General features: G+C 41.3%; 1 protein-coding gene across 1 annotated transcript in view; it reads left to right on the forward strand.

Annotated features, from left to right (window-relative positions):
* Nucleotides 1-13,154, forward strand: part of tmprss2.12 (transmembrane serine protease 2 gene 12) — a 33,480-nt gene extending 20,326 nt beyond the window's left edge. The window contains exons 7-14 of the mRNA XM_031896540.1: nt 358-465; nt 981-1,024; nt 3,294-3,459; nt 4,763-4,938; nt 6,632-6,727; nt 9,331-9,473; nt 11,535-11,687; nt 12,286-13,154. Of these exons, the coding sequence (XP_031752400.1) occupies nt 358-465; nt 981-1,024; nt 3,294-3,459; nt 4,763-4,938; nt 6,632-6,727; nt 9,331-9,473; nt 11,535-11,687; nt 12,286-12,297 (898 nt within the window). The 3' untranslated portion in view covers nt 12,298-13,154. The remainder of the gene's footprint in view (nt 1-357; nt 466-980; nt 1,025-3,293; nt 3,460-4,762; nt 4,939-6,631; nt 6,728-9,330; nt 9,474-11,534; nt 11,688-12,285) is intronic.
* The last annotated feature ends 7,879 nt before the right edge of the window (nt 13,155-21,033 follow it).

Consider the following 21,033-nt stretch of genomic DNA (forward strand, 5'->3'; position numbering starts at 1 on the left):
ATCAAGTACAGGTACTGTTTTATTATTACAGAGAAAAGGGAATCATTTAACCATTAAATAAACCCAATAGGGCTGTTCTGCCCCCAATAAGGGGTAATTATATCTTAGTTGGGATCAAGTACAGGTACTTTTTTATTATTACAGAGAAAAGGGAATCATTTAACCATGAAATAAACCCAATAGGGCTGTTCTGCCCCAATAAGGGGTAATTATATCTTAGTTGGGATCAATTAGCCGATATGTGGGCGGGGAGTTCCGGGTAACCATCAATGTGCGCTTGGCCCCTCTGTATCCTTTGTTGCTGGGGGGCCCGGCTCGATCAAGTTACCCTGCTGCTTTACTCTCTCTGTATTTTAGGAGCAGCTATATTAAAAGTAACGCGGTGACGGCCCCTGCGAGTGATGGATATGTCAGGCTCAATAACTATGCTGGGACAGGAAACATATTTGCAAGCCTTAATTACAGGTATATTTATTCCTTGTTAAATGCTCTATGTATTTTGTCATCCTGATTTCTAGCATTACATTTATTTAAAGAAATACTAAGCCCTGAAAAAGACTATAACTAGAAGTCTTTTATTTTATATACATAACTTTTATTTAGCAGCCCTATAGCAGTAATGATCCAGGCCTTCTAATCTGTATACACAACAGCTCCCCATCTTCTAATCTCATTAGAGTGTCAGTGGCACTGCACGTGCCCAGTTAACACAGTTCTCAGAAAAGTCAGCTTACCCTAAGCTCCAGAAAGGGAAGAGTTAAAAGCACTAACTCTGGACTGAATATAGGAAAATGTGTCAACCATTCAGCCTATGTCTGTGAATGTATCCATGTCAGCTGGAGAGAGGCCCAGTACAATGTGAGTTTACTATTTACTGAATGGAATAATAAGTTGTACATTAATAACATTTATGTTGCTATTAATACAATGTTCCAGCAATAGTAGTAATGCTAATGCCCTTTTTATTTTATTTTTTTTAGTTCTACCTGTAGCTCAGGGCTTGTGGTCTCATTGAAATGTATAGGTAAGTGCTATACCAAGTAAGCGCTACCCATGTTTCCCCTGCTTAAAGGGGCTTTAAACCCAATCATAACACTGTCCCACTGCGCCCCCTAGTTTTGCTATAGGAGCTGCCAAAAAACATAATTATAGATGCAAGGAAATTCACCAATGAGAATTCTACTGATAAAAAATTTAATTATAAATGCAAGAGAAGTGACCAATGAGAATGCTGATTCCCAGCACTGTGTCAGGCCCCTTGCTGGTACCTTACATATAGAGATAATGATGGCATTTTCCCGTCATTATATGGCACAGGAATCAGACATGGGGATAAAGGGACAGACTTGTTCAGTGCTGGGAAACTGTGCTTATTGCTCCCAACTCCAATTGCAGGAACAGAGAACAGGGAGCCGGATTTACTCACATCAGCTGGGATTCTCATTGGGGGATTTCTTGCATTTTAATGCAGCCGCCGGCCCTTGAGATTTGGGGGAAAGTTTTATTGTGCAATATTGCTTTAAGAATACAACCCTGATGTCGCTGGACTACAGCTCCCAGCATGCCTCACCCTTCATTATATGTTACATTATTCTGGGGATTGTAGTCCAGCAACAACTGAGTAAAGTTTGGTTGAGCCGTGCAGCAGGGTTTTTATCCCCTTTGTCACCCTTCGTAATATTTTAGAACGTCGATGTATAACGTCGAAATTTTCAAAAAACAAGAGTGTTACCTTTTATTTATGAAATAATCCAAATACAAAAAAGTTATCAAATAAAACCATCAAGAAACAAACTTTCAATACCTCAAATTTGTATTTTATTCATCATTTTTATTGGGTCGATAAGCTCAAAAAAAATGTGAAAAATGCTAGAATTGAGTAAATAATATATATTTTGACAGCTCCCATTGATTTCTACATGACGTCCCAAATTTTAGATGCTGTAGTTTTACCTTTGTGGTTTTTTTTTCACTTAAAACATCAGAAATGTGTGTTGTTTTTACTATTATTCAAATTCAGGATTTTTACTTGAACTGCGGGGAAAAAAAATAGATTGCTAATAAATAACCCCCATGGTGTTTGTAGGTTTATATATTTGCAGCCCAGAAACAAAGCAAATTCTTTAGATCCCTTTTACCTTGTGGGACTTGTGGGCGAACCCCCATATGTAATAAAAGGCACTAGTTTTTCCCTGAAGCAGCAACCCATAGCAACCAATAAGATGTTTGCTTTTAAGCAGGTGTTCAGTAAATGCTACCTGTATATTGGTTGCTATGGGTTACTGCTCCTGGTCAAACTTAGTGCCTTTTATTATATAACCCAAATGATTTGAAGGTTGGCCAATGAGCAATGACAGGCTGAGAGTCATACCCTTTGCTATGGATTACTCTGCAGATGTACCTATATACACACAGGTATAGGACCCATTATCCAGAATGCTCGGGACAAAGGGTATTCCGGATAAGGGGTCTTTCAGTAATTTGGATCTTCATACCTTAAGTCTACTAAAAAATCATTTAAACATAAATTAAACCCAATAGGATTATTTTGCATCCAATAAGGATTCGTTATATCTTAGTTGGGATCAAGTACAGGTACTGTTTTATTATTACAGAGAAAAGGGAATCATTTAACCATTAAATAAACCCAATAGGGCTGTTCTGCCCCAATAAGGGGTAATTATATCTTAGTTGGGATCAAGTACAGGTACTGTTTTATTATTACAGAGAAAAGGGAATCATTTAACCATGAAATAAACCCAATAGGGCTGTTCTGCCCCAATAAGGGGTAATTATATCTTAGTTGGGATCAAGTACAGGTACTGTTTTATTATTACAGAGAAAAGGGAATCATTTAACCATTAAATAAACCCAATAGGGCTGTTCTGCCCCAATAAGGGGTAATTATATCTTAGTTGGGATCAAGTACAGGTACTGTTTTATTATTACAGAGAAAAGGGAATCATTTAACCATTAAATAAACCCAATAGGGCTGTTCTGCCCCCAATAAGGGGTAATTATATCTTAGTTGGGATCAAGTACAGGTACTGTTTAATTTTTACAGAGAAAAAGGAAATCAATTTTAAAAATCTGAATTATTTGCTTATAATGGAGTCTATGGGAGACAGGCTTTCCGTAATTTGGAGCTTTCTGGATATCGGTTTTCCGGATAAGGGATCCCATACCTGTATATATATATATATTCTTTTAAGCAGAACATCAGCCTTGTGGTGTTTCTGATGCATTGTTTGTACTGAACCATTGTGTAACCCAATCATTTCACGTGACTGCAGATTGCGGTTTGTCTACATATGGGGAAAGCAGGATCGTAGGCGGAAGCAGCGCTTCTATAGGAGACTGGCCTTGGCAAGTGAATCTTCAGTACGATGACACTAATCTATGCGGCGGGTCAGTCATCGCTGCCAATTGGATTGTAACTGCCGCTCACTGTGTACAGGGGTAAGTGAATGTCTAAAACCTAGAGACTAAAGAAGGACAGATAGCTAGAATCTCAGCCATAAAGCAGGGCAGGACTGCTGCTTACAATGGGGGGATCAGATAGGATCTGTGCCACTGTGACAGAATGCTCTGTTATACAGATAGCTAGAATCTCAGCCATAAAGCAGGGCAGGACTGCTGCTTACAATGGGGGGATCAGATAGGATCTGTGCCACTGTGACAGAATGCTCTGTTATACAGATAGCTAGAATCTCAGCCATAAAGCAGGGTAGGACTGCTGCTTACAATGGGGGGATCAGATAGGATCTGTGCCACTGTGACAGAATGCTCTGTTATACAGATAGCTAGAATCTCAGCCATAAAGCAGGGCAGGACTGCTGCTTACAATGGGGGGATCAGATAGGATCTGTGCCACTGTGACAGAATGCTCTGTTATACAGATAGCTAGAATCTCAGCCATAAAGCAGGGCAGGACTGCTGCTTACAATGGGGGGGATCAGATAGGATCTGTGCCACTGTGACAGAATGCTCTGTTATACAGATAGCTAGAATCTCAGCCATAAAGCAGGGCAGGACTGCTGCTTACAATGGGGGGATCAGATAGGATCTGTGCCACTGTGACAGAATGCTCTGTTATACAGATAGCTAGAATCTCAGCCATAAAGCAGGGCAGGACTGCTGCTTACAATGGGGGGGGGGGATCAGATAGGATCTGTGCCACTGTGACAGAATGCTCTGTTATACAGATAGCTAGAATCTCAGCCATAAAGCAGGGCAGGACTGCTGCTTACAATGGGGGGGGGGATCAGATAGGATCTGTGCCACTGTGACAGAATGCTCTGTTATACAGATAGCTAGAATCTCAGCCATAAAGCAGGGCAGGACTGCTGCTTACAATGGGGGATCAGATAGGATCTGTGCCACTGTGACAGAATGCTCTGTTATACAGATAGCTAGAATCTCAGCCATAAAGCAGGGCAGGACTGCTGCTTACAATGGGGGGATCAGATAGGATCTGTGCCACTGTGACAGAATGCTCTGTTATACAGATAGCTAGAATCTCAGCCATAAAGCAGGGCAGGACTGCTGCTTACAATGGGGGGATCAGATAGGATCTGTGCCACTGTGACAGAATGCTCTGTTATACAGATAGCTAGAATCTCAGCCATAAAGCAGGGCAGGACTGCTGCTTACAATGGGGGGATCAGATAGGATCTGTGCCACTGTGACAGAATGCTCTGTTTTTGTGTTATATTCCAAATAGAAGCCAGTTAATGCCCAGATATAAATATGCTTATTTCAGGGACACCTCTTCCCCTTCTCTGTGGAAAGCTTTCATTGGGAAAATAAAGATGCCAAGTTATTATGACAGCAGCGCCTATTCTGTGGATAGAATCATAGTGCACCCTGATTATTCCTCCCAAACCAATAGCAACGACATTGCACTGATGAAACTGAAGACGTCGATTGCATTCAGCAGTAAGTGAATAATGAAACATATGCACAGAGGATTCATTTTAGATTTTAATTAAAAGTCTGCAACAAAGTCTTCTAGTAGTGTCTTTTATTTGAATTATATGTGAGACGGCAGCATTTGGTTAAATGGAGAGGTTACAGTAGATTACTACTACTGATAAAATACATAATTAAGGCATAACTGCTACTCAAAACTAGTGATGCCAAAAAAGTTCACTCATCACTACTCAAAACCTCAGAACCTACTATTCCGTGTAGTAAAGGTATGGGACCTGTTATGCAGAATGCTCAGGACCTCAGATAAGGATTCTTTCTGTAATTTGGTTCTCCATACCTGTGAGAGCTGTGAAGTTGTAGGGATCAGGTACAGGTACTGTTTTATTATTACAGAGAAAAGGGAATCATTTAACCATTAAATAAACCCTATAGGGCTGTTCTGCCCCCAATAAGGGGTAATTATATCTTAGTTGGGATCAGGTACAGGTACTGTTTTATTATTACAGAGAAAAGGGAATCATTTAACCATTAAATAAACCCAATAGGGCTGTTCTACCCCAATAAGGGGTAATTATATCTTAGTTGGGATCAGGTACAGGTACTGTTTTATTATTACAGAGAAAAGGGAATCATTTAACCATTAAATAAACCCAATAGGGCTGTTCTTTCCCAATAAGGGGTAATTATATCTTAGTTGGGATCAAGTACAGGTACTGTTTTATTATTACAGAGAAAAGGGAATCATTTAACCATTAAATAAACCCAATAGGATTGTTCTGCCCCAATAAGGGGTAATTATATCTTAGTTGGGATCAAGTACAGGTACTGTTTTATTATTACAGAGAAAAGGGAATCATTTAACCATGAAATAAACCCAATAGGGCTGTTCTGCCCCCAATAAGGGGTAATTATATCTTAGTTGGGATCAAGTACAGGTACTGTTTTATTATTACAGAGAAAAGGGAATCATTTAACCATGAAATAAACCCAACAGGGCTGTTCTGCCCCCAATAAGGGGTAATTATATCTTAGTTGGGATCAAGTACAGGTACTATTTTATTATTACAGAGAAAAAAGTAAATGTGAATTATTTGATTAAAATGGAGTCTATGGGAGATGGCCTTCCCGTAATTTGGAACTTTCTGGATAATGGGTTTCCGGATAACAGATCCCATACCTGTACTACAAATGAAATTTGTGCTTATTTGTTAGGCTGTGTAAAAAGAAATTCGCTGAAAAACTGTGCAAAATAAATGGCAAATTTATAATGGTGTGTTTTGTTTCACGCCGTCCAAATGCCAGATTTGATGCTGTTATTTCCGGTGGAAAACGCTCTAAGAAAAAACGCACTAAAAAATTATGGGTGTTTACATGGTGAAGCTCAGGATGCGTGAGCATCTTATTGGCCCATGTATTGAGATCTCTATCTGATTGGGGCTCAGTGAGACAACAGTCAGACTAGAAATTAGTTGCGGTTCACATTGGACCAAGAATCTGGTAGATTCCCAGTGGGCTACATGAACCTGCCCACATGATCCGTTTGTTGGTGCACTAAACCCACCACTTGGGTGGCCACTTTAGGCAAAAAATCCACTTATTTGATGACTTCACGATGCTTTACCCATGTGTGGCCAACATCATACCAACACAAATACCAGTTTGAGCTAATTGTACCCTCTGTGTTATCTTATTGTCACAGGCATCAGCAGACCTGTATGCTTACCTAACTATGGGATGCAGTGGGAGGAAGGGCAGCCATGTTATATATCTGGATGGGGAACGACATCACAAAAAGGTAAGTCCCATTGAAAACCAGTCAACCCATGTAAAATAGTAAGTGAGGGCACTATCTGTGGGAGCACCTCATGGACTGAATGCATTTTATAAATAACAGGTATGCGATTTATTATTAGGGATGAGCGAATCTGTCCTGTTTCGGGGCGAAAATGTCGCTCATCAAAAAAAAATGTCATCCCGCAACAATTCTTTTGACGCTCACAACAATTCTTGTGACGAGCAACAATTCTTTTGACGTGGGCGACAATTTTGGGATGTGCAGCGAATTTTTCTGCTGCAAATTTTTTCATCCGTTATGAAAAAAAAATCCACTGAAAACGCAGGAATTCGCTGTGAATCCATGACTGGCGAAACATTTCGCCCATTACTATTTATTATCCATAATGGTTGGAAACTTTGGTTATCCAGGGGAGTTTGCCATAGATCACTATACCTGAAGGTATATATATATTATATTATATATATATTTTTTTACAATTCAAGTTTTTTTACTTTAAAAATCATGAATTTGAATAATGGTTGAAGAAACGTTAATTTTTTAAACCAAGTAAGCAAAAGATAACATGAAAAACACAAATGTAGAACGTTGGCATCTCGAATCTTGCGAGGTCATGGTAGAAGTCAATGGGAGCTGAAGTTTTCATCATTTAGTCAATTCAAGTTTTTCAATTTTTTTTCGTGCTCTCTGACCCGTTAAAAATGATGTAAAATTTATGAATTCAAGGTATAAGGAATACTTTTTTTTATAGATTTATTCATTTGTGCTTTTTTAATTCTGATATATTTAATAAATAAACATTCACATTTTTTTTTAATTCCAAGGTTAATTGAAGGAAAAAATATGAAAATTACACATATAAGTGTTGAAAAATGACCCCCTAAGTCTACCCATTAAAACCCATAAGGTTTTTGCGCCACCAATATTGATTTATGCTGCTTAGTTAAGATCAGGCACAAGGTACTGCTTTCTAGTGATGAGTGAATTTTTTCCGCCAGGCATGGATTTGCAGCGAATTTCTGCATTTCACTATTGGCGAATTGTTTCTCAAAACTTCAGCTGAAATTCGCCATTGTGAATTTTCTTGCCGTTTTGCGAATTTTATGGTGAAGCGAAACAGGACAGAGTCGCTCATCACTACTGTATTCATATTATAAAGAAATAGGGATGAGCAAATTTTTTTTTTAGAATCGCAGCAAAATTCCACATTTCGCCATTGGCAAATTGTTTTGTGAAACTTTGAAAAATTCACAGTTGCATCAAAAAAGGCACGGTCACATAAAAAAAAAAGTTGCGCTCATCAAAACAGTTGCACGTGACCCTAATTTCACAATTTTTTTTGCAGTTTTGCACATTTTTCGGTGAAGCAAAACAGGACAGATTTAACAAAATTTCATACATTTGGGGGCACATTTACTAACCCACGAACGGGCTGAATGCGTCCGATTGCGTTTTTTTCGTAATGATCGGTAATTTTTGTGAATTTTTTCGGCGTCTTTACGATTTTTGCGTAAAAACTCGAGTTTTTCGGCGTCTTTACGATTTTTACGTAAAAACGCGAGTTTTTCGGCGTCTTTACGATTTTTGCGTAAAAACACGAGTTTTTCGTAGCCATTACGAAAGTTGCGCAAAGTCGCGATTTTTTCGTAGCGTTAAAACTTGCGCGAAACGTCGCGCCTTTTAAGTTTTAACGCTACGAAAAAATCGCGACTTTGCGCAACTTTCGTAAAGACGCCGAAAAACTCGCGTTTTTACGCAAAAATCGTAAAGACGCCGAAAAACTCGAGTTTTTACGCAAAAATCGTAAAGACGCCGAAAAAATCACAAAGAATACGAAAAAGTCGCAAAATGTTCGTTTCCAATCGGAATTTTTCCAATTCGGATTCGAAATCGTGTCTTAGTAAATCAGCCCCTTGGTTTGATAAAAATTATAATTATTTGCTGAAAATCAACTCTATGAAAGGAAGTTCTGAGAATTTTGGATTCTAGGTTATCAGACAAGGAAAACAATTATTTTTAATTAACTTAATTAATATCAACAGTTTTACTTAAACTCACAGCCACTTTTAGTGAAGAGCAAATCTGTCCCATTTCGCTTTGCCGAAAAATGCGTGAAACTGCAAAAAAAAATAAAAATACAAAAAACAGCGAAATGAAGGGTACCGCATAACGTTTTGGACGTCCATGACTTTTTTATGTTACCAAGCACTTTTTGACTCTGGCACCCTGGGAAATGAAGAATATGACTGGCCCTGTGTGAACTTTCAAAATTAAATATAAAAAAATCTGTTTGCATTTTTGAAAAACAGATTACAATGCAGGATTCTGCTGGAGAAGCTCTATTAACTGATTTGTTTTGAAAAAAACATGTTTTCCCATGACAGTATTGATTTAAATATAAACTATCCATTTAAAAGGGTCAATGAGCTAAGAGGCATCTCTAAGCCTAACTGCACACTTCTGTATAAGTCAACCGTATTAATAATTTTTTCCTGACCACTGACATTCAATATATACAGTACAAATCTATCTTTATATGACTGAAGAACTGAAGACCTCCTGTGTATTCAACCATAATTATTTCCATTTTCTCTGTTATTCAGGGTCTATTTCTTCTGTTTTGAAATACGCTATGGTGCCTCTGATTTCACCCACTACATGTAATCAAACGATTATGTACAATGGAGCCATCACTTCTTCCATGATATGTGCAGGTTATCCCAAGGGAGGAGTAGACTCCTGCCAGGTAAGGTTACTCTCAGGATCACTTAAGATTCAAACACTGGTTGATGTGTTTTTGGTAACATGTATTTACCTCCTGAGCCACTGGAGGTGTTTGGGGCTGGTCCTGACCAATTATCTTGTCACACTTCTGGTATTCTCTCTGCTTCCTTTCCTCCACCCACCTCGTTATCCTCATGTGTTTCCCATCTTGTAATCATGACCCTTGATAAGCCTGTCCCTGACCATTGAACCTTGCTTGGTCATTAAGCCGTTCCTGTGACCCTGCTGCTGAGTCCCTTGTTCCCGAGCTATTCTCGTTACCCCCTTCTGGTTCCAAGCTCCAGATTCTGAGTCTTGTTCCTGCTCTCTGCCCTGTTCCTGTTCTCCGGTGCCCTTCCTTGTCCTGTTCTCTGATTCCCCAGTTCTGACCCTTGGCCTGTCCTCGACTCCATTTGATTGCTGCTAGCCCTGACATTCAGCCTGATTTTGGATTGTGTCTCTGCCTGCCGTTTTCAGCTATTCAAGTCTAAATATACTTGTTTTCACTTCACTACATTTATTAAAGTTCCTTTCACTGATCATCATGGCCTCTGACATCAATTCCGTGGTATATGGTTACTAGAGATGTAGCGAACCTCACAAAAAAAGTTTGCGAACCCGTTCGCGAACTTCTGCCAAAAAGTGCGAACTTTTGCAAACTTTGCGAACCCCATAGACTTCAATGGGAAGGCGAACTTTAAAACCTAGAAAAGCCATTTCTGGCCAGAAAACTGATTTTAAAGTTGTTTAAAGGGTGCCACGACCTGGACAGTGACATGCAGGAGGGGGATCAAGGGCAAAAATTTCTCTGAAAAATGCATTGTTGACATAGCGTTGCGTTTTGTGCTGTAAAGGGCAGAAATCACACTACATTTCTAAACTTGTGTAATAAACTGCTTTTACAAGGACTATTGGGTTACAGCAGATGAGATCAGCAGGACAGCTGTCCCCAGCAGCTACATACAGAGCAGTAGAAAGTAGATTACTAGTCAGCAAAGCTACCTAAACTGTCCCTCAAACCCCTGCACAGCTCTCTCCCTATGCTAACTCATCAAGCACACACAGGCAGAATGTAAAATGGCTGTTGAGCTTCGGTTTATATATGGAAGGGAGTGGTCCAGGGGTGGTCCAGGAGGGAGAGCTGCCTGATTGGCTGCCATGTATCTGCTGGCTCTGGGGTGAGAGGTCAAAATTTGGCTCCAGCTAAGGCGAACCCAAAATTGCGAACATCGCTAAAAGTTTGCGAACTTGCGAACACCCGATTTTCGTGCGAATTAGTTCGCCAGCGAACAGTTCGCTACATCTCTAATGGTTACACTCCGGGTTACCCAGTCTACAGGGTCCCAACTTCCTGGTACTCCAAGGCGTCTCCTCAGGGAGATTGTAACAGTTACACTTAGAAGTATCTTATTTAAGAATATAAATAACTCTATGTGCATAAAAGTTCCATAGGATGTGAACATGTAGGCAGGCATTTACTAACATTCAGATTTTTGTAGTTTTATATTTTATTGAAACCATGAAAAAAATAATTTCCACAAATAATAGTCATTTATTAATATATCCAAACAGCACAAAGGTAAAAAAAAGACACAGGGAAAAAACTCAAAACATACAAAAACCATGTCTTTTTCTTATTGTTGTACAAAAGTCAGCTTCAAACAACCCCCGAAAACATCTAAAACCTCGAAACAAAAAAAGATCTTCCAGTTGTAAAAGAGACATCTGCCATTGGCTTCTACATGATCTCAACAGGTTTTGGATGGGGTATTTTTTCTTTTAAATTTGTCACGGTTTTGTAGCATAATAAATTGTTAAAAAAAGAGATCACTTTTTTTTGCCACAAAAGTGTATTTTGGAGTCAAAAACCCCCAAACTGGAAAAAATTAGTATTAGTAATTGCCCCCTGTAGAGTCCATATAGACATCAGTATTACTTCAAAGTATTTCAAAGTTCTCTAGCGAGTTTGGCTTTTGGTTTGTATCTAAACATAAATACACAAGCAGTGGCTTTATAATATTCCCTTCCATGCTATTTGTTACAGGGTGACAGTGGAGGCCCGCTAGTTACCAAAACCAACTCTTTGTGGTGGCTTGTGGGAGATACAAGCTGGGGAGATGGATGTGCCAATGTCTATAGACCTGGAGTGTATGGAAACATGACAGTGTTTTTGCAGTGGATATACTTGCAGATGCAGGTAACGGAATTATCATTATTGATTCTGGACAAGGGAAACACATAGAATTCTAAAAATAATTAACCCTTACAATAAGGTCTCAGACCAATAAGTACCATGTGGCTATTTGATGGTCAAACTACTGATCATCCTATAAGTTAACTGTTTAAACCCTTTACAGACTTTAGTGATAAGCTAAATCAGTGATCCCCAACCAGTGCTTTGTAAACAACATGTTTCTCCCCAACCCCTTGGATGTTGCTCCCAGTGGCCTCAAAGTAGGTGCTTATTTTTGAATTTCTGGTAAGGAGGCAAGTATTGGTTGCATAAAAACCAAGTATAATGCCAAACAGAGCCTTCTATAGGCTGCCAGTCCACATAGGGGCTATTAAGTAACCAATCATAGCTCTTATCTGCACCCCCAGAAACTTTTTCAATGCTTGTGTTGCTCCCCAACACTTTTTCCATTTGAATGTGGCTCATGGTTAAAAAAAAGTTGGGGATCCCTGAGCTAAATTTACCGCCACGAAAAATTTTCTGGCTACTTCTGAAAGTAAAATAAACCCAAACATCCTATATTATTTTTGATCACTGTCTTTTTGATATATTCTTTGTGCAGATGTACAGCTGAGCATGACATCAATGTCGATGGAACGAGAAAAACACGTCTGGCAGTCTACTAATCATGTCTTAACCAAATAATAAATATTAATGAAAGAATATGGATGAGCACATTAAATAAAATAACCATACAACAAACTGGTTTCCATGCAAAAAACAGGTGCAGAGTGATGTCAAAAAAAAGTTTTTAAAGAATAAGCCACATTTATATTATTTACATTTATAACTATGTATATATATATATATATTGTATTATTATTAAGCAGGAGGGTCTTGATATCAGAGTCAAATAAATGTGTTTATGGAAACAGGGAGAAAGCATAAGTTTTAAACTGCTTATTTTCTTCTGTTTATATCAGCAAGGAACCAGTTAATGAAGGCTTAATTTTTGATAGATCTGGTTCAGCAAGTGTTTAGGTTGACTCTGGAGGAAGTTCAAAAGAGAATAGACTTGTTGAAGTTAAACATCTGAGGCTATTTACCCCAAGGCTACTACTTTTATTGCTTTGATGTCACAAAGATTGGTGACTTACTAATATGGTCCTGTAGGGCTTTAAAAGGAGACATCAATGGATGAGATTCTGGCAGACACATATAATTAGCTTCTACTAGGAGATAAACACACCAAGACCTTGTGATTGCACTCAATGTCACACATGTTACTTATTGCCGTAAAGGAGAACTAAGCACAAGTAGAGAATGTTGCACCTTGTGTTTGGTCTGCTGTACCAGCCCAAGGCTACCATATATACAGTATGTACAGAGTCATACACACAGTCCGTATGCAGAGTGTTGTTGTTTTTGGCTAATGTGATGCAAAAATGCTAACCCCAAATGGAACTACATCATTAAATTCATAAAACCTTTTGCATTGGTCAATGATGTTTGTGTTTTATTGCAACTTTACCTTGAAAACCTTATAACCTTTCAGTCCCACAACAATGTGGTTTGTCTGTTGCATTCTGCGAAAACCATTACGTTATAGAATTGCTCGAAAAGCCTGTTCTGAACAATGTTCTTTTATGGGCTTAGACTGCCAGTGGCAAAAGGCAACTAAGAATTTCCATTCCATTCAGCAAAGCCAGACACTGCCTCTTCTACATTCTGAGCCAAACCAGCATTTTTGTACCATACATGAGAATAGTAATAATACCAGTAATGTGTGGGTTTTTTTTTAGAGAGTATGAGGAAACCAGTGTACTTGGAAAAACCCACACGAGTGGGCTAAAGTGTGCTTAAAGGAAAACTATACCCCCAGAATGAATATGTGACCAGTAGTAGTGTGGGAGTAAAAGGCAGAACTCTGCCCATTCATTGGCTGATGGGGCCTAGCATGTATGTGTGCCTTGGCTTGTTTGTGTGCACTGTGAATCCTATGATCCCATGGGGCGGCCCTTAGTACTTAAAATGGCAGTTTCCTATTTAGGATTACCTAATGGCACATACTACTAAATAAGTATATTTTTATGAAAATGGTTTATTCAGATGAAGCTGGAACTGAACCTAGGAGCAGCTACCTACACCACAACCCCGGGTGGGTGATATTGGACTAATTTGACCGTTTGGCCAAATGATCTAATTAAAACTCCAGGCATAGGGCACCATTGGTTCAGGGACCACATCAACGAGCCGATGCGGTCCTTGACCAGAAGTAAAAATCAAATCTGCCCAATCAAGCTCTGCCCAATTTCAGGCCAGATGCTGGTCGGAGAGGCCCATCGTTCCTGCCCATACACGGGCAGATAAGCTGCTGAATTGGCCTAAAAAATCTGCAGCTAAAATTGTCCCTTGTATGGCCACCTTTAGGCTCCTGGCACATCTGGGGCTCATTTGGGGCAGGTCAATATTCTTCCAGCAGGACTTCTTCACAGGGTATTGGACATTAAAACTATCCTGATCAGAAATCCATGGTACCGATCTGCTCCAAAGGGTCCTTATTAGATTGAGCTTTAGCTTTCTGGGCCTACAGGAAACACTATTGCCTCTCATCTTATTGCCACCCAGATCCTGAGCTGGGAGATCCAAGGCAGCCAAAGCCCTTTATTCAGCCTTTTTATTGGCGCTCGGCTGGTTTCTAGGGAACAACCGTAATTAGTTTTTCAGAACACCACATACATAATTCCATAGGGCCCATTCAATTCCTCGGCTGCTTCCAAGCCAAATCCATAGACCTCCATACAAGGAAGAAGCACACCGGCATACTGGCAAATGCCTTTAACATATTTGTTGCAGAAAGATGTGGCACTTTTGGGGAATACCCCCTTCTTCAGGTGTAATACATACATGTGAACACGTTACTCAAAATACCGTAACGAATCATTTAATACTAGCAAAAACCAATAGCAAACATGGCGGCATACATCGGGAACAGTCCATTTTTAGTGAAAGTCAGTCCTAGACGCTTTGAACATTTTTTGTGTAACAATTTGTCTATTATTAACACAGTGTCTGTAGGGAACATTACAATATCAAAAAGGATTAATGGTATAGGATGAAATGGTTAACTCCGTACTTGTAACTCTATCCCTTCATGTCTCCACTATTAAAACATAACCTTTATCTGAGATAACTGAAACGCCTTCACGTTGTTAAACAAAACACCTACACACATTAGAATATTTATCATGGAGCGAAACTAGAGTTCATCACAGTTCATGGGAAGGGATCTATAGGTCTATATTCACCTGTACAAGATTTTTAGCTTCTGCACTACCCCCCTACAGTACAAAGGGGGCATTTCTAGAATTAAGCAATAAATTAGGGTTAGTATTGCCACTCTAAAGGTGCCCATACACGGGCCGACTATAGCTGCCGATATGGGTCCCTTGGACTGATTCGGCAGCTAATCGGCCCGTGTATGGGCAGAACAGAGCTGCCTGGCCGACTGATATCTGGCCTGAAATTGGCCAGATCTCGATCGGCCAGGTTCGAAAATCTGGTCGGATCTGGGACCGCATCGGCTCGTAGATGCGGTCCCCGAACCGACTGCCCCATAAGCTCAAATGTAATCCGATCGTTTGGCCCCAGGGCCAAACGATCGGATTATTTTTTTTTCAAGTCCCTTGCTACCCGATATCGCCCACCCGTAGGTGGGGATATCGGGTGAAGATCCGCTCGCTTGGCGACATCGCCAAGTGAGCGGATCTTATAGTGTATGGGCACCTTTAGCTCTCTTAGGGATTAGGAGTTCAAACCTTATCTCACTGTACTTGGAGGAAACCACAAGGGGCATATTTATTATAGCGTGTAATCTAACATCACTGGTGATAATGCCCATAGCAACCAATCAGAAATTAGATTTGAAAGGTCACCTACAAGTTTGAAAACAAAAACAAAGATCTGATTGTTTTCTATGTGCAACATCACTGATAATGTTGGCTTACACCAGTGGTCCCCAAACTACGGCCCGCATGCCAAATCTGGCCCCCCCAGAACAATTTACCCGGCCCCGCTGCATCCTCCCACCTGGCAGTGGAGAGAGAGGACTCAGTGGGGAGCGGCACAGAGGAGCTGAGATGAAAGACGGACCGGGGGAACTGGTACAGGTAGGACACGCCGGGGGGGGGAAGAGTTGTGAACAGTCTGGTTTGATGGCGGCAGAAGGCCCCCACACCCCGCCCCCCCGGCGGCAGCCGGCAGGGGTCGGGGGGGCGCTGATGATGGCGTGATAGTGGACCGCCCCCCCTCCCAACAGTCTGAGGGGCCCTTGATCCGGCCCCTTGGTTTAGACGTTTGGGGACCCCTGGCTTACACACTATAATAAAAATGCCCTGTACACAGTGGTGAATAACAGTTTGGATCCTCCCTGTGCATAAAGATACGATAAGTATTAGAGATGAATAGAAAGTTTAGTTAGTTGAAGTTAGTCCTAGTCCTTTTCAATGGGAATATGATTTTGGTCTTTCTGATTTTTGAGTCAGACTTAATACTTAGTGATAGATGTGATATTTTGTTGCTGCCTTAATATGATGACAAAATACAAGAGTCCTTACTACTGTATGCAGGGCCGCCATCAGAAATCGCGGGGCCCCTCACAACAAAATTTTCTGGGCCCCACCCTCCCACGCCCCCAATGGCCCCTCCCATCAATACAAGGGACACACAGGCATTGGTAGCGAGGGCCCCCTAAAACATTGGTAGCCAGGGCCCCCCTAAAACATTTGTGGCCAAGGGTTACGTTTTGCATTGGTGCCAGGGCAGGGACCCACTAAAACATTGCTAGCCAGCCCAGGGCCCCCTAAAACATTGGTGGTCCTCCCCCAGTGTCCCCATACAATGGCCCGCTCTCCGCTGCTTCCTTACTGCTTCTTCCCGCTCACCCCACCCAGCATCCTCCTGCTTCTTCCAGGGCACCCCAAGCATTCTTCAGCTCCCCCCAGCATCCTGCTGCTTCTTCCAGGGCACCACAAGCATTCTTCAGCTCCCCCCAGCATCCTGCTGCTTCCTTCATGGTCCCCCCCAAGCATCCTCCTCCTTCCCCCAGGGCCCCCCCAAGCATCCTCCACCTTCCACCAGGGCCCCCCAAGCATCCTCCACCTTGCCCCAGGCCCCCCCCAAGCATCCCCCACCTTCCCCCCAAGCATCCTCCACCTTCCCCCAGGCCCCCCCCAAGCATCCTCCACCTTGCCCCAGGCCCCCCCCCAAGCATCCTCCACCTTGCCCCAGGCCCCCCCCAAGCATCCTCCACCTTGCCCCAGGCCCCCCCCCAAGCATCCTCCACCTTGCCCCAGGCCCCCCCCAAGCATCCTCCACCTTGCCCCAGGCCCCCCCCCCAAGCATCCCCCACCTTCCCCCAGGGCCCCTCAAGCATCCTCCAGTCCCCTCCCCTTGCAGCCGCCGCCAGAATTTTTCTGCATCCTGTAACTCTGTCAGTTGTCCCGGGCCCAGGCGTTTAAAGGGGGCCCGGCCGGGCTGTATCACTGTTATCGCTGGTGTCCGCTGTTATGTCCCGAACTCGCCGCTGCATGTGCGCTTTTATAGGGTTGCGCCCCGTGCGTGTGACGTCAGTAAGCACAGGGCGCAACCTTATAAAAGCGCACATGCAGCGGGGAGTTCGGGACATAACAGCGGACACCAGCGATAACAGTTACAGAGTTCGGCCGGGCCCCCTATAAACGCCCGGGCCCGGGACAACTGTACCCCCTGTGTCCCCCTGATGGCGGCCCTGACTGTATGTGTAGGACAGGGTGCAAAGTGCAAAAAACGGGAGTAGTACTGTACCCAAAACATTCCCTCTCTTTCTTCTCTTGTTTTAATGGCATGGTACTCAATAATAAAGTCAGATAATTATTCACATATGTTCAAGATCCAAAGTACAAGGTCTCAACATTGGTGGGCCAATGTGAACTGGACTCTCTTCCTCCTTGGTCCAGACTTCAACCCCATTTTACGATTTCGGGCTTTAACAGTTGAATCCTAGACCCAATTGTCAAGGTGGCCATACATAGTTACATAGTTACATAGTTACATAGGGTTGAAAAAAGACCATTGTCCATCAAGTTCAACCCATCCGAGTAAACCCAGCACACAACCTATACTAACCAATCTATACACTCACATACATACACTATATATATGCTGAGATTTCAGGCCAGATATCGGTCGAGCAGGCCTGTCCTTAGTGCCCATACACGGGCCGATAACCTGCTGAATCAGTCTAAGGGACTGATATTGGCAGCTAGAATCGGCCCTTAAGTCATGGAACATCACAGAACGGATCTTTAGTGTGTTGGATGTATTGAGCCAGTGGCGTAACTATAGAGGAAGAAGACCCCATGGGGGTCACAGGGGGCCTGGACCACAGGATCTGCTTCCTCTATAGCCACTCTACTGCCTGAAAATTGTACACCCTATAAAACCTCTCCATGCAGCGGGCAGGCATGAGCGGGCCAGGTGGGGGCGGGTTTTTTCCTGGTGTCCCGGCGGCCCAGTCTGACCCTGACTGGGCCCCTCCAAATATTTTTTCTGGGGGGTGGCCTGGTGGCTCATTGTTACACCTCTGCATTGAGCTACAATGTAATATAGATAGACAAGTCTCCAAAATAAATTGTGTTATAATCTAAACCTGCTCTGTGTGCAAAATCAACCCTTTTTATTTACAGGTAAGGAAAATGTCTTTGTGTTGTATCTTGTTAAATAGCTGAAATTCTTTGTATTGTATTCAAACAACCTGACGGAGCTAGAAGACATGGTTTCAGGGTTATATGAACTATAATTATAAAATTCCTTTGTGCGCCAATACTTATCCCTCAGAGCTTCACCAAAGCGGAGGCAGCCACCTGTTAATCATACAGCACAATCATTTTGTCATTTATTAAGTGTAAAAACCACAAAAATTCTAAAGTTAGCAAAGATTTCGAGGTACAGGTATGAGATCTGTTATACGGAAACCCATTTTCCAGAAAGCTCTGAATTATGGCAAGGCCATCTCCCATCTTTATCCCAATTGTCTCAGCGACAATTCAATAAAGTCAAGATTTTCACGGCAACAATTTGAAAAAGTTTTTTTACAACTTTTCTCACAGAGACTTTTCCTTGCGACTTTTTTTAGTAAATATTAGACATTCAGAAAAACGAATTTAGTCGAATGTGAAAATTAAAAAAAATTCAAAATTATGGAGTTTTAGTAAATCTGCCCCATAGTCTACAAAAAAATGATTTAAACATTTAGGGGCAGATTTACTAAAACTTCATCATTTCTCGTTTTTTTAATTTTCAAATTCAACCAAATTCGTTTCCCCAAATGTCTAATATTTACCAGAAAAAGTAGCATGGAAAAGTCTCTGTGAGAAAAGTTGTAAAAAACTCGACTTGTTGGTGCGAAAATCCTGACTTTATCGACTGCAACCATTAAAAAAAGATGAGTTTTCAGACAAACTCCAGTGAAATCTCGAAAGTTTCGGGACAAAAGAAAGAACTTCAAGGAAAGAGAAGGGACCTTTGCCATTGACTAGTGATGGGCGAAATGTTTCACCAGGCATGGATTTGTGGCAAATTTCCGCGTTTCGCCAGTGGCGGATTGTTTCGTGAAACCGATGAAAAAATTTGCCACGGAAAAATTCACATAGTGTCCAAAAATTGGCACAAAAGAATAGCTGTGCAACAAAAGAATAGCCGTGGGCGAAAAAAAGAATAGCTGCGGGCGACAAAAAAATAGTCGCGGACGACAATTTTTTTTAAGTGCGACATTTTCGCCGTTTCGCAGATTTTTCGCCGTTCCGCGAATCTTTCGAAAGATTCGCGAATTTTTCGGCGAAGCGAAACTTGACAGATTCACTCATCACTACAATTGACTTCTACATGAACTCAAGTTTAACCTGCCAAATTGTCAAATTCGGATTTATAGCTGTTTAGACACATAGTAAATCTTGTAAAAATCACAGTGTTTATTCTCTGTGACTTTAGCACTAAAAATCCGATTTGCGTTAAAAAAAAAACCCAAAAAAACTATGGTTAGTAAATGAGCCCCTAAATGCGCATATTCAGGAAGGTGTTGCAGATGAGAAATTTATTGTTTAAAAAAAACGTGATTGAGGGGAAAAAAAATTCAGCAATCACATTTTTTCACAAATTGGGGCATAATCCTAATTTAAAAATGAACAAAGTTGCCTCTTAACAAGAGTCAAAATAGCTCAAACATTAATACATTTGTCCCTAAATAATGTTCGGAATTCTTCCTTGTGCTGAAATACATGTTTTCCCTAAAAGCAGTTCTTTATTTTTCTTCAAATACTTTTTACAGTGTTTTTGCAATTTATGCATGGCGATTTACAGAAATTCACAGCGATTTATGGAAATTTCTGTTTTCAGTCATAGCTGTTGTTAGTGATGAACCAATTTTTCGCCAGGTGTGGATTCACAGCAAATTTCCACGTTTTGCCATTGGTGAATTGTTTCATGAAACTTACGCAAAAATTTGCTCCAGAAAAATTTGTCGAGTGACAAAAAAAGTTGTGGTTGCGGTAAGTTGGGCGCGGCAAAAAAAAAAAAAGATCCACACAACAAAAAAAAAGACATGGGCAACAACAAAAAGACGCACGCGACAAAAAAGTCGGGCCAAGCACCTTTTTACAGATTTTCCCGTGGTTTGCAAATTTTACTGTTGTTTAGCTAATTTTTTGCCGAAGCCAAACGGGACAGATTTGATCATCACTAGCTGTGGTCAGATATCGAGGGCCACCTTTAGAAATTCATTTGACCCTCTGGAGCCCTTACAATGTAGGGGAACACAACACACACTGAATTTAAGGTTTGTTGGGAAACAGGAATGTGCATTGACATTAGTGATGAGCAAATTTTTTCGCTAGGCATGGATTCGCAGTGAATTTCCGCATTCCGCCATTGGCGAATTGTTTTGCGAAACTTCTGTGAAAATTCACCACACATAAAAAAAATTTGTCAAGGGTCAAAATTGGGTGCGGCCGCATCAAATTGGTCACATTAAAAAAGGGCACGGTTGCATCAAATTGGGCCGCGTAAAAAAACTGGCGCGGTCGCGTCAAAAAAGCGCGAGTGACAAAAAAAAGATGCTGGTGACAAAAAAAAAATTGTGCAGCAAATACGTTTCACAAATTTTTTGCCGTTTCGCAACAGATTCGTTCATCACTAATTGACATCTTACTGATCCCACTGGTTTGGTTAATGCCCATCCTCCCATGTAAACATCAGTGGGAGTAGAGGGGAATAATGTCTGTAATTAGCCAATCAGGTAGGAATTTATTGCCCTGTGTAGTACAGGACATAGGAA

This window comes from Xenopus tropicalis, chromosome 2, assembly GCF_000004195.4.
Source record: "Xenopus tropicalis strain Nigerian chromosome 2, UCB_Xtro_10.0, whole genome shotgun sequence".
NCBI lineage: Eukaryota > Metazoa > Chordata > Amphibia > Anura > Pipidae > Xenopus > Xenopus tropicalis.